The 14,213-nt window shown below is 41.6% G+C and overlaps 1 protein-coding gene across 2 annotated transcripts; it reads left to right on the top strand.

Annotated features, from left to right (window-relative positions):
• Positions 1–12,271, top strand: LOC111857832 (single-strand DNA endonuclease ASTE1-like). 2 transcript variants are annotated; one of them, XM_072716299.1, is made up of 5 exons: positions 1–60; positions 7,476–8,846; positions 9,829–10,027; positions 10,199–10,382; positions 10,636–12,271. In XM_072716299.1, exons 2-5 carry the CDS (start codon positions 7,545–7,547, stop codon positions 10,901–10,903), a joined length of 1,953 nt encoding a protein of 650 aa, XP_072572400.1. In that variant the 5' UTR covers positions 1–60; positions 7,476–7,544; the 3' UTR covers positions 10,904–12,271. The 2 variants fall into 2 exon arrangements, with proteins under 2 accessions (XP_072572400.1, XP_072572399.1); XM_072716298.1 differs by lacking the exon at positions 1–60 and adding an exon at positions 6,663–6,701.
• Positions 12,272–14,213: the final 1,942 nt, after the last annotated feature.

Raw genomic sequence — 14,213 nt, 5'->3', positions numbered from 1 at the left:
GCTTGGCAGAGAGGATCAGTCCTGTCATCTGACATTTGAACATCGACAACAAGGAAGTAGGTAAGGTGATCATTCGGTGTATTTTTATTGAAAACTGGATTTGTAGATGGACCTTCTGACTTCACACACACACACACACACACACACGAGTGAAATTTGTAAATAAAAAAAAATAAAAAAAAAAAACCTAAATATTATGTATTATTATTCATGTTTTCATTTTGTAATGAAATCAGTTGGATGGCAGTGTATTTAGATAAAAGCTTTGCCAGTGACCTTGTTGCACTGCTTTGACCAGGAATCATTTGAAATATTCAACTGTTGTGTAACAATGTTATTCGCATTTGGCTATGAAAGAAGCACCAACTGACAGCTTCCCTGTAGTGACAGGGTTTATTATTATTTTTATTAGCAATAAGAAATGAATGGATTTAAGTGATATTAGATGATAATACTGATTTAAACCTACAAAATGTTATTAATGTATCATTCATTCACTGAGTTCTAGAAATTCCAGTGAATACAAAATGCAAACATAAAAGGTTTCGTTTTCACAATAGAGAAACCGAATGTAAAGTCTTAAAATCTATTCATCTGCAACTGTACTTTGGTATGTAGGAAGCACGCAAGAATTTCATATTATGATCCTATGAACAGAGGCATACCTAGAACTATTGGGCCACCAGACAAAATGACCCCCCCCCCCCCGCCCAATTTTACGTAGGATTTTACATATTCAAGGGCCACTGACATACAGTATGCTGCCCCCCTGAGTCAGCCAGGGTATCCATGCCCCTCCAATGCCCCTGAAACAGAATTAAAAGAAAAACTTGATGTAACTGTTGCCTCTGTAATTCTGTTTTTCCATTCTATAAATAGGAAAGGAAAATTTCTGCCATACTTCTCTTTATGAGTGTTTTTGTACAAAAAAATCTACGTCATCATGGGAGTTCGAGGACTCTACAGTTATGTTATGGGAAAAAAAGATTTTTTTCAGGAGGTGAAGGTTCAAGATACGAAGCTCATCATTGATGGATCAAATATCCTCTACTATCTGGCTTTCTGGCCCACCTTGGATCTACAGCATGGGGGGGATTATGATGCCCTTGCTGACACAATTAGATTTTTTTTCAAAGCCCTTTCCATCTGCAAAATAAAACCTTTTGTAGTGTTAGATGGTGGAAAGGATTACTCAGGCAGAAAGTTAGACACTGTCAAGCAGAGAGCCCAGCAAAAGATCAAGGAAGCACATGACATGTCTACTGGAAAAAAGCAGGAAGTTATGCCCCTGCTCATCAGAGAGGTCTTCAAAGAGGTCCTCTCTAGCCTCCAGGTGCCCTTTGTTCAGTGTATGGCTGAAGCTGACAGGGAGGTTGCCTCCCTGGCCAATGAGTGGAGCTGTCCTGTGCTGACATTAGACAGTGACTTTTTTATCTTTGACCTGAAGGGGGGGTGCCTCCCTGCTAACCATTTCCGATGGGATAAAGTGACTGAATGCAGCAAGTACATCCCAGCCCAAATGTATTCTGCTGACCGTTTCTGTGCACACTTCAGGATGAAGAAAGAGCTCCTCCCTCTCTTTGCCACCATGTGTGGGAATGACTGGGTCCAATCTCAGGCCATGGCTGGATTTTTCACTAAGATGAATTTTGCAAAAAAGGTTGGGCTTTCCCAGAATCATCAAAAGATAGATGGCCTATTTCACTGGCTGGCAGGGTTCATAGGTTTGGAGGAAGCCTTGGAGAAGATAGTGAAGATTACTAAAGAGAAAGAAAATGAGGCGAATGTCCGTGACCTGCTCATTTTGGGAATAGCAGAGTACAGGGTCTCTAACAGCAATGTGGCCCCATTCTTTGAGAAGGAAGCTCTGTTGAGCGACATACCAGAAGCCATAAGGATTCTTCCAGAGTGGATCCACATGGACCTGGCCAGAGGGGAGCTGACCGCCCTTCTTATCGATGCACTGGTCCTGGGGAAAGTGATGCTTGGTGTTCAAGTGGAGAACGAGTCGGATCCCAGCAGCCATGATGTCGCCCTACCCATACGAAAGGCTCTGTACGGCCTGTGGCTCTACGAGGGGGAAGAACTGCAGAGACGGCAGGGAGTCAGCCAGGGGACACCGGGCCAGCACAGGTCACCAGGAGGTGAATATTGTGTGGAGGAGTTTGGCAGAGAGGGTCTGACACTGACATCAAAACCTGTTACAGTCGTCAGGCCAAAGCAATCACTGCAGAGCTTAATAGAGGTACGATCTCAATACTTTACAGCTTTTCTTTTAAAATATCTATAGTTCTGTGGAAAAGTCTTATCCAGTCAAAGAAAATTATGTTAAAGTGATCTGATGATGATGTTTGTATAATACTATGATATTTTTTGTCTAAATGTGTTAACGATTTCAGAACTTGCCAGTTTCAAAAGTAATCTGTCGTATTTGTTGACTCAATCATCAGCATGTGACTGTTGGCTAATGTTAGCTCTGTTTCATTGACCTCATAACATCATTTAACTAATTATGTTAATTTTATTACGTGAGCTGATGGTGACGGTTCAGATATCGCGCCCCCGCTATATTGCAGGTTTTTCCCCGACGCGTCACAGTTCTCTGTGATGTGTGTGTGTATATATATATATATACAGTATATATTACATATTATTATTATTATTATTATTATGTTACTCATATCCTTAGCCCGACGTCCACATATCATATGTGTTTACAAAGTGTGTTTTAATAAGTTTACATGTGTTTAAAGCATGTGGCTTTAAAGGCTTAAACTATAAAAAAATGTATTTATATGGTCTTTCTATATCGCGGATTTTCACCTATTGCTGATGGGTCTGTAACGTAACTTCCACAATAGGTGGGGATCACTGTTTTTGTTGAGTCAATCATCAGCATGTCATGGTCGGTTAATCGATACCTCATAAAATTATTTAACTAATTATGTTAATTTATTTACGTGAGCTGATGGTGACATTTAATGGACACATGGAATAGCTGAGGTGTTTTGGGAACTGAAGTGATGTTCTTCCAGTCATCCAAAAAGATATCAGTAACTCTTTGGAGAACAGAAGAAAATCTTCTTTTTTATTGTATTACTGTTAATTTACATATATTCTAATGATAACAGATAAATATCTACAAATCTAGCAGATAAATATCTTTAAACATTTTCTTTGACCTTTGAGCCTAACATGGGCATCTGATACTTGAAGGTCTTCTATCAAAACTGAAGAGTTTCCCTTCAAACAGTGTTTAGGTCAAGTCAAGTGGTCAAGTGACTTTTCATTGTCATTTCAACCATATACAGTAATACAGTACATAGTGAAAGTGTCCTCAGGGGAGCTGAGCTGTAAAGGGGGAGAAAGTTAGGATGATTCCATGGGCCCCTGAGTGATTGGGGCCCTAAACAATTTGGAACATACTTAGATTGATCTGGGTTGGGGGCCCAGTGCGATAGGCTCTCATGGGGCCTAAAATCTCTGGCAGCACTCCTGGGTGACCTGGGAGATCATGCAGCCTGAGCAGAACCAGAGCAGAAAAGCTACAGTCCTGTGAAGATCAGTGTTGAAAGGTGTGGTGCTACTGCACCCTCAAGCAGGAAATGGCTCACGAGAGGCGCTTTGTCCTGCAGGCACCAGGAGAGGAACGCCTCAGTTTCCTCCTGGACACCTTTGGAGTGGAGATATCTGTCCTTGAGGGGGTCCCACCCTGCATGAAATTGCCTGTGTGTGTCACCTGCTACTGGATGTCCAACTGCAGGCCAAAACCCGAGCTGCTGCACCTGCAAGCGCTGCTGTTGGGGATGGTGTATGGAAAACTCATACAGGATGGTATTAAATAATAATAATAATAATAATAATAATAATAATAATTAAAGTGACATACAGGCCCATTCAAATGTAGTTGTTTTAGGGGTAAATCAGGAGTAAATTTATGGGATTTGAATTCCTAACCTTTTGATATATGATTGCCTTCTCACACAAAATTAACACAGAAACTGATGAAGCAGTGAGAGAAGAGTTAGGAAAGCAGAGCAGTATGCGGATCTACTGGGAGCAAAGGGGGCCAAAACGGACAGCGACCCACCTCTACAACCAGTGGCAGTCCTGTATGAGGAGCAGCTTCCATCTCAACCAGCTGCTGCGCTGTCCTCTGCCCAAGCCTACGTGTTCCCAGTTCAGTACCTTCATCTTAATCTCTGTCCCTCTCACCCTCCTTACCGAGGGCCAAAAATCAATGGCCTTTCATTTTCCTTCTGTATCCAACCCAGTGTCATCAGGATGAGCTTTTCTGCATCACAATCAGAAACCAATACGGTGTATTAATTCTAGACCTCATGACATAATTTCCTGACATCAGTCTGCTCGCTGTGGGGTGAGGGCTTGGTTGTGGGATCTGTCTCACACACGTTGTCGCTCCTGGATCACAGGCTGTACAGCGGGACGCTGGTGCATGGGGTGGTGAGGCAGCTGAGTGAAGGACAGACGCCAGAGTCACTGCTGGAGGGACTGCCTTCACTTCAGAAGTTCTTCAGTGACCTCCAGGGGGCAGTGCTGAGTAATGAGAAGACGACAAGAAAACAAGATCGAGGGCAGCAGCAACCCAAAGGAGGACCTGCAAACGATGTGACACTCAACAACAGGTTTTCAGTGTTAGGCCTCAATAATGACTATTATGAGGAAGAAAGTCAACAGTAGTCTTGATACTAAGAAGTAAAAAATATTAGAGGTGCCTGAAGAAAGCAGGTCTGTAATTAGCACACATTCCTGTATTCAGATTATTTAACTTTTTTTTGTCTGATAGGATTCAGACATGCCAAGAGATTATTTAGTGCTACAGCAATAAACTTTTTTAACCAACATGTCACATATTTAATTTTTTTGCTATTTTTTTCTGCTATGCCCCTTACATTCAGTCTGGTCTGGCTTCCTAATTGCAATGAATAATCTGACCAATTCTACCTGGATTGGCTTCACTGGGATTTACTCCTGCCTGGCACAACACTGCCCCCTAGTAGCTGACAGGAATATTTTCCCCCCAGTAGTATGAATGTTGGCCAGACCGGATCCTGTCTTATTTTGACACATTTTTCAAGGGCATTAAAACACTGATATTCCCTTAGAAACAGGATTTAAAAGAACATCCTCTGTGGTCTAACAAAAGGACAGAAACCCCCTCCCAGGATAATCAGTAAAATGCTGAGTCATTGTTACCTGAAAAATGAAACTTTAATCCTAGGTTAGTCTCATGACCCACAAAGACACTAGATGGGTCCAACACAAGTCAGACTGGCAAATCCAGCACATCACGTTTTTCTATTGAGGTCATGCAGATAGAGGTCATTACAAAGTTTACCAAAAGGGGGCGCTGTGATGGCAGTGTGACTGGCAGACGTTGCTGCTGCTGGTTCACATGTCTGACCCACACTCTTCTCAGCTTCCTCATTCAGTTATCAGCTTCTCACCCCCTCCCCTCCCCAGATCTTAGGATGAAGACATCGCTGAAAGAAACTGTCATTTCTGTAATTCATTTAACCGAAATTCTTCATTAATCACATGAAATAAGCTTAACATTTACACATTTTTGTTTATTATTCAGCAGATGCTTTTGTCCAAAGTTACATATAAGTGAGGCAAGTAGCACATCAGCTGCAATACTTCAGGCCCTGAACACTGTGCCAAACACCACAATAGTGTGCTGGCCTGTGACAGGCCCTGCTAAACATGAGCGCTGTTACTATACACACATGTACAATTAACACGAAAAGATCCAATTTTTCTTTTACTTTTTTAGTTTGTTGTCATTCTTTAGGGATTTTCTTTGTTTTTAATCTCTTGTCCTCTGGCCTTTTTCTTTTTCGAGCCATAATTCATATGTCCTTGTACAGCACATCTAAGATCTGAGCACCTTCTTCATATGTGCCATGGAATAATTGTAAGTTTCACATCTTGGGGCAATTTCCTGCTTGTATAATCATGCATTCAATAAACTATATTAACATTTGAATGTTTGACAGTTCATCTTGTCTGTTCGACTGCACTAACAGCACAGTGGTCATGAGGAAATGCACTGGTGGTGAGTTAGGTGTGGTATCTCTGAAAGGATGTCTTCCTATTAGACTGGGCAGCACCATATAAGGAAACAAAACGCCACCCTTCTCAGCGAACTAGTTGCTAAACCGCTGTTGCATATGTGACACTGTGCCAACACTGGTGCCCCCCCACACCGGTAACTTACAAAGCGGCCAACAACGGACCTTTTCTTGCAGTTTTTCAACAAGATAAAAACTCATTATCTATGTAATAATAAAATCATAACGCTTTTTAAGGTTTGTGTCTTACGTTTTAATGTCATTGAGAAATAGACAAATAAACGAGTGAATGTATCTCTCCTCAGTAGAGGGAGAGACGCACAAATCCCTAAGAAGCGACCTAACCAAGGAGATCAGAGGCCAGTTACAAGTAAATTAAAAAAGAATAACAAAAATACAATACAAGTAAATAACAAAACTGTTACACAAAACTATATAAAATCAGGATTTGAGGTGAAATAAATAAATCTCCCTACACCTGTTACACCAGCTCTGTTGCTAAACATATTTGCTAACTAAGCCTCTCAAAACAATTACGTCAAAGAATGGGCTTGGCAGAGAGGATCAGTCCTGTCATCTGACATTTGAACATCGACAAGGAAGTAGGTAAGGTGATCATTCGGTGTATTTTTTATTGAAAACTGGATTTGTAGATGGACCTTGCGACTTTCTAGAAACATATATATGTTTCACACACACACACACACACACACACACACACACACACACGAGAGAAATTTATCAAAAAAAGAACCTAAATATTATGTATTATTATTCATGTTTTCATTTTGTAATGAAATCAGTTGGATGGCAGTGTATTTAGATAAAAGCTTTGCCAGTGACCTTGTTGCACTGCTTTGACCAGGAATCATTTGAAACATTCAACTGTTGTATAACAATGTTATTCGCATTTGGCTATGAAAGAAGCACCAACTGACAGCTTCCCTGTAGTGACAGGGTTTATTATTATTTTTATTAGCAATAATAAATTAATGGATTTAAGTGATATTAGATGATAATACTGATTTAAACCTACAAAATGTTATTAATGTATCATTCATTCACTGAGTTCTAGAAATTCCAGTGAATACAAAATGCAAACATAAAAGGTTTCGTTTTCACAATAGAGAAACCGAATGTAAAGTCTTAAAATCTATTCACCTGCAACTGTACTTTGGTATGTAGGAAGCACGCAAGAATTTCAGTTTACTATGAACAGAAGCAAACCTAGAAATACTAGTGGTTCACCTGACAAATGTTACCCCCCTGCCCCCCCTGAATCAGCCAGGGTATCAATGCCCCTGATTATGAACACACATTTCAAAAAACCTTTAAACAAAATGTAGCTGTTGCTTCTGTAATTTCATTTTTCCATTCTAGAAACATAAAAGGAAAATCTCTGCCATACTTCTGTTCATCAGTGTTGTTGTACAAAAAATCTACGTCATCATGGGAGTTCGAGGACTCTACAGTTATGTTATGGGAAAAAAAGATTTTTTTCAGGAGGTGAAGGTTCAAGATACGAAGCTCATCATTGATGGAACAAATATCCTCTACTATCTGGCTTTCTGGCCCACCTTGGATCTGCAGCATGGGGGGGATTATGATGCCCTTGCTGACACAATTAGAATTTTTTTCAAAGCCCTTTCCATCTGCAAAATAAAACCTTTTGTAGTGTTAGATGGTGGAAAGGATTACTCAGGCAGAAAGTTAGACACTGTCAAGCAGAGAGCCCAGCAAAAGATCAAGGAAGCACATGACATGTCTACTGGAAAAAAGCAGGAAATTATGCCCCTGCTCATCAGAGAGGTCTTCAAAGAGGTCCTCTCTAGCCTCCAGGTGCCCTTTGTTCAGTGTATGGCTGAAGCTGACAGGGAGGTTGCCTCCCTGGCCAATGAGTGGAGCTGTCCTGTGCTGACGTCAGACAGTGACTTTTTTATCTTTGACCTGAAGGGGGGGTGCCTCCCTGCTAACCATTTCCGATGGGATAAAGTGACTGAATGCAGCAAGTACATCCCAGCCCAAATGTATTCTGCTGACCGTTTCTGTGATCACTTCAGGATGAAGGAAGAGCTCCTCCCTCTCTTTGCCACCATGTGTGGGAATGACTGGGTCCAATCTCAGGCCATGGCTGGATTTTTCACTAAGATGAATTTTGCAAAAAAGGTTGGGCTTTCCCAGAATCATCAAAAGATAGATGGCCTATTTCACTGGCTGGCAGGGTTCACAGGTTTGGAGGAAGCCTTGGAGAACATAGTGAAGATTACTAAAGTGAAAGAAAATGAGGCGAATGTCCGTGACCTGCTCATTTTGGGAATAGCAGAGTACAGGGTCTCTATCAGCAATGTGGCCCCATTCTTTGAGAAGGAAGCTCTGTTGAGCGACATACCAGAAGCCATAAGGATTCTTCCAGAGTGGATCCTCATGGACCTGGCCAGAGGGGAGCTGACCGCCCTTCTTATCGATGCACTGGTCCTGGGGAAAGTGATGCTTGGTGTTCAAGTGGAGAACGAGTCGGATCCCAGCAGCGATGATGTCGACGTACCCATACGAAAGGCTCTGTACGGCCTGTGGCTCTACGAGGGGGAAGAACTGCAGAGACGGCAGGGAGTCAGCCAGGGGACACTGGGCCAGCACAGGTCACCAGGAGGTGAATACTATGTGGAGGAGTTTGGCAGAGAGGGTCTGACACTGACAACAAAACGTGTTACAGTCGTCAGGCCAAAGCAATCACTGCAGAGCTTAATAGAGGTACGATCTCAATACTTTACAGCTTTTCTTTTAAAATATCTATAGTTCTGTGGAAAAGTCTTATCCAGTCAAAGAAAATTATGTTAAAGTGATCTGATGATGATGTTTGTATAATACTATGATTTTTTTTTGTCTAAATGTGTTAACGATTTCAGAACTTGCCAGTTTCAAAAGTAATCTGTCGTATTTGTTGACTCAATCATCAGCATGTGACTGTTGGCTAATGTTAGCTCTGTTTCATTGACCTCATTAACATCATTTAATTAATTATGTTAATTTTATTACGTGAGCTGATGGTGGCATTTAATGAATACATGGAATAGCTGGGGTGCCCCTGGGGAGAGTTTTGGGAACTGAAGTGATGTCATCCATCTAGTCATCCAAAAAGATATCAGTAACTCTTTGGAGAACAGAAGAAAATCTTGTTGTGTCTTTTTTATGTATTATTGTTCATTTACATATATTCTAATGATAACAGGTAAATATCTACAAATCTAGCAGATAAATATCTTTAAACATTTTCTTTGACCTTTGAGCCTAACATGGGCGTCTGATACTTGAAGGTCTTCTATCAAAACTGAAGAGTTTCCCTTCAAACAGTGTTTAGGTCAAGTCAAGTGGTCAAGTGACTTTTCATTGTCATTTCAACCATATACAGTAATACAGTACATAGTGAAAGTGTCCTCAGGGGAGCTGAGCTGTAAAGGGGGAGAAAGTTAGGATGATTCCATGGGCCCCTGAGTGATTGGGGCCCTAAACAATTTGGAACATACTTAGATTGATCTGGGTTGGGGGCCCAGTGCGATAGGCTCTCATGGGGCCTAAAATCTCTGGCAGCACTCCTGGGTGACCTGGGAGATCATGTAGCCTGAGCAGAACCAGAGCAGAAAAGCTACAGTCCTGTGAAGATCAGTGTTGAAAGGTGTGGTGCTACTGCACCCTCAAGCAGGAAATGGCTCACGAGAGGCGCTTTGTACTGCAGGCACCAGGAGAGGAACGCCTCAGTTTCCTCCTGGACACCTTTGGAGTGGAGATATCTGTCCTTGAGGGTGTCCCACCCTGCATGAAATTGCCTGTGTGTATCACCTGCTACTGGATGTCCAATTGCAGGCCAAAACCCGAGCTGCTGCACCTGCAAGCGCTACTGTTGGGGATGGTGTATGGAAAACTCATACAGGATGGTATTAAATAATAATAATAATACTAATAACTGCAATAATAATAATAATAATAATAATAATACAGGGCCATTCAAATGATGGTGTTCTAGGGGTAAATCAGGAGCAAATTTATGGGATTTGAATGCCAAACCTTTTGATGTATGACTGCATTTTCACCCTAAATTAACACAGAATCTGATGAAGCAGTAAGAGAAAAGTTGGTCAGAAAGCAAAGTAGTATGCGGATCAACTGGGAGCAATGGGGGCCAAACTGGACAGCGACCCACCTCTACAACCAGTGGCAGTCCTGTATGAGGAGCAGCTTCCATCTCAACCAGCTGCTGCGCTGTCCTCTGCCCAAGCCTACGTGTTCCCAGTTCAGTACCTTCATCTTATCTCTGTCCCTCTCACCCTCCTTACCGAGGGCCAAAAATCAATGGCCTTTCATTTTCCTTCTGTATCCAACCCAGTGTCATCAGGATGAGCTTTTCTGCATCACAATCAGAAACCAATACTGTGTATTAATTCTAGACCTCATGACATAATTTCCTGACATCAGTCTGCTCGCTGTGGGGTGAGGGCTTGGTTGTGGGATCTGTCTCACACACGTTGTTGCTCCTGGATCACAGGCTGTACAGCGGGACGCTGGTGCATGGGGTGGTGAGGCGGCTGAGTGAAGGACAGACGCCAGAGTCACTGCTGGAGGGACTGCCTTCACTTGAGAAGTTCTTCAGTGACCTCCAGGGGGCAGTGCTGAGTAATGAGAAGACGACAAGAAAACAAGATCGAGGGCAGCAGCAACCCGAAGGGGGACCTGCAAACCCTGTGACACACAGTGACACGACTTTACAGAGATCCCACTATCCTGAAGTGGATACGAAGAAGAGAAGGAAATAGGGCCAAGACATTGCAAACATCTGTCTAGGCGGTTGTGGAATTGCTGAGGTGGATGAGGAAGAAAGCCAACAGTGGTCTAAGAAGGATTAGAGGTGCATAAAGACACAACCAGGGCTGTAATTTGTGTGCATTCCTGTATTCAGATTTTTAACTCGTTTTTTTTTATCTGATAGGATTCAGACAATATGCCAAGAAATTAGTTAATGCTACAGTAATAATCTATTTTAACCAACATGTGATGGTCTCTTATTTAGTTTTTTTGCTGTTTTTTCTGCTATGCCCCTTACATTCAGTCTGGTCTGGCTTCCTAATTGCATGAATAATCTGACCAATTCTACCTGGATTGGCTTCACTGGGATTTACTCCTGCCTGGCACAACACTGCCCCCTAGTAGCTGACAGGAATATTTTCCTCCCAGTAGTATGAATGTTGGCCAGACCAAATCCTGTCTTATTTTGACACATTTTTCAAGGGCATTAAAACACTGATATTCCCTTAGAAACAGGATTTAAAAGAACATCCTCTGTGGTCTAACAAAAGGACAGAAACCCCCTCCCAGGATCATTGGTAAAATGCTGAGTCATTGTTACCTGAAAAATGAAACTTTAATCCTAGGTTAGTCTCATGACCCACAAAGACACTAGATGGGTCCAACACAAGTCAGACTGACAAATCCAGCACATCACGTTTTTCTATTGAGGTCATGCAGATAGAGGTCATTACAAAGTTTACCAAAAGGGGGCGCTGTGATGGCAGTGTGACTGGCAGACGTTGCTGCTGCTGGTTCACATGTCTGACCCACACTCTTCTCAGCTTCCTCATTCAGTTATCAGCTTCTCACCCCCCTCCCCTCCCCAGATCTTAGGATGAAGACATCGCTGAAAGAAACTGTAATTTCTGTAATTCATTTAACCGAAATTCCTCATTAATCACATGAAATAAGCTTAACATTTACACATTTTTGTTTATTATTCAGCAGATGCTTTTGTCCAAAGTTACATATAAGCTGCAATACTTCAGGCCCTGAACACTGTGCCAAACACCACAATAGTGTGCTGGCCTGTGACAGGCCCTGCTAAACATGAACGCTGTTACTATACACACATGTACAATTAACACGAAAATATCCAAAGTGCTTTCACTTTTTTAGTTTGTTGTCATTCTTTAGGGATTTTCTTTGTTTTTAATCTCTTGTCTTCTGGCCTTTTTCTTTTTTGAGCCATAATTCATATGTCCTTGTACAGCACATCTAAGATCTGAGCACCTTCTTCATATGTGCCATGGAATAATTGTAATTGAAGTTTCATATCTTGGGGTAATTTCCTGCTTGTATAATCATGCATTCAATAAACTATATTAACATTTGAATGTTTGACAGTTCATCTTGTCTGTTATATGCACTAACAGCACAGTGGTCATGAGGAAATGCACTGGTGATCCTACCCATATACATGTATATTTCAATCCCTATATCTATAACACACGCTAAAAAGTAATAATAATAATGATATTGATCGCTCAACCATTCTTGTATGTGCAAGTGTAGGTGTGAACTGATTTGTCATTGGATGTGCTGGCATTTAATGCTGTCAGGGGAAGTGACAGCACCCCCCCCCCCCCAGGCCCAAGGTGAAGGCATGGGAAACCAGGCGACCCCGCCGCCCCCCCGGCACAAGGGCCCATGGCCACGCGTCCCCGAGACAACCACCCGTCCAACCCAGGAGGCAGCCCGCAAGGTACTAAGGGGGTGCCCAAGCCCCGTACAGGGAGGCCCGCAGAGGGGGGACGGGCGGCGAGCCCCCCAGTTAGGCGGAGGGCGGAGGGCATGCCACTGCCTGGAGGACTTACGGGACTATGTGGGGGTACCAGGATGGCTAACCCACTAGGAGGGGATAGTTGGAGCGATATCACTGGATGTAAATAGTGTTAATAGTTTGGTGTAAGTGTTATGTCTTGTATTGTTAATGTGTAGTCTAGTAATGTCATGTGTAGTTTTAATTGCTGTATATAGTGGTGTGTTATGCCTGACGTATGTGGCGTGGGTAGTTGGGGTGACCCGCATGGTGGGCAGGGTGTGTTTGTGTTGTTGAGAGTGAATGGTACTGGTGCAATAAACACCACCTTATGGTTGATTAAACATTGTTCCCTGACTCATCATTCACCACAAACATTATGACTAATCTGTATGCCACAATATTAATTCTTCTGGATAATAATAATGTAATAATAATGTAATATCTTTCAACAAGCAAGCCAGGCAGTTTTTAATCACAGACCTTTAATCTCCATAGGCACACCGACCATTTTTTTATTTCGAGTCCTTTTGCTAAGGACTTTTTCAAATAGACCTTATTTTCATCAACTTACATTTAGCCCAGACTACCTTAAATCTGGCAAGTTATCTGGCTAAGAAAGTAATCCTGCTTCGTGAAACAGGCCCCGGGTCTCAAAGTATTAGGCCTAATTTTGTTTTGATTAGTTTCATTTCTGAATAATGAAATGCTTTTATTGTTGTTTTAGTTTCAGTTTTGATTCATTCACTTGTTCATTTTCCATAGCACGTGTGCATTTAACAATAATAACTTTGCTTAGGTATTCTAGTTTTCAGATGTTACTCAATAGCCCTATAAAAAATGACAATGAAAATCAAGCAGGCCTGGAACGTCATATACAAAATAGCCTAAACTATGTATGCAATTTTAAGTCCCAAGTATTTTTTAATACGTACATGCTGGCATTCTGTTGTGTAGATTTTATTTAAGAGTAAAACTAAACAAAAAAAACGTGGTATTCAGTAACTTTGTTGAAATAACTTTAATATGGAGCTTTTTTTTGACATTTTATTTGATTAAGACAGTACAAATGGGAAATCAGAGAAAGAAAAAAATTTGTATATGTCTTTTTCTAGTCTCTGTGCTGAATAAATATTTTTGTGATGTATAACTACGCTACAATGCCTCCTCCTGACGTGTCGCTCTCCATCACCCAGCATGACACATCAAGAAAGCCTCTAATCTGTGACATAGTTAAATTCCTGTTCTGTCTTTTACTCTCTCTCTCTCTCTCTCTCTCTCTCTCACACACACACACACACACAAATAGATACACAGATATGCACACATGTTTGTAATTATATCTTTGTGGGGATTCCATTCATTTGTATGGAGAAGACTCTAATCCCAACATGACGATTAACCATAACCTTAACCATAAGTAATGGTTGATTGAATTGATTGCATTCATAGATCTTTCTGGGTACCTGAAAAATGATCCCCAAAACATAAAAAACAGGTTTTTATTTCATTGTGGG

This window comes from Paramormyrops kingsleyae, chromosome 9 (genome assembly GCF_048594095.1).
Source record: "Paramormyrops kingsleyae isolate MSU_618 chromosome 9, PKINGS_0.4, whole genome shotgun sequence".
In the NCBI taxonomy this organism is placed as follows: Eukaryota; Metazoa; Chordata; class Actinopteri; order Osteoglossiformes; family Mormyridae; genus Paramormyrops; species Paramormyrops kingsleyae.
The sequence above is the reverse complement of the archived record's forward strand: the minus strand, read 5'-3'. Positions and strand labels throughout refer to the sequence as shown.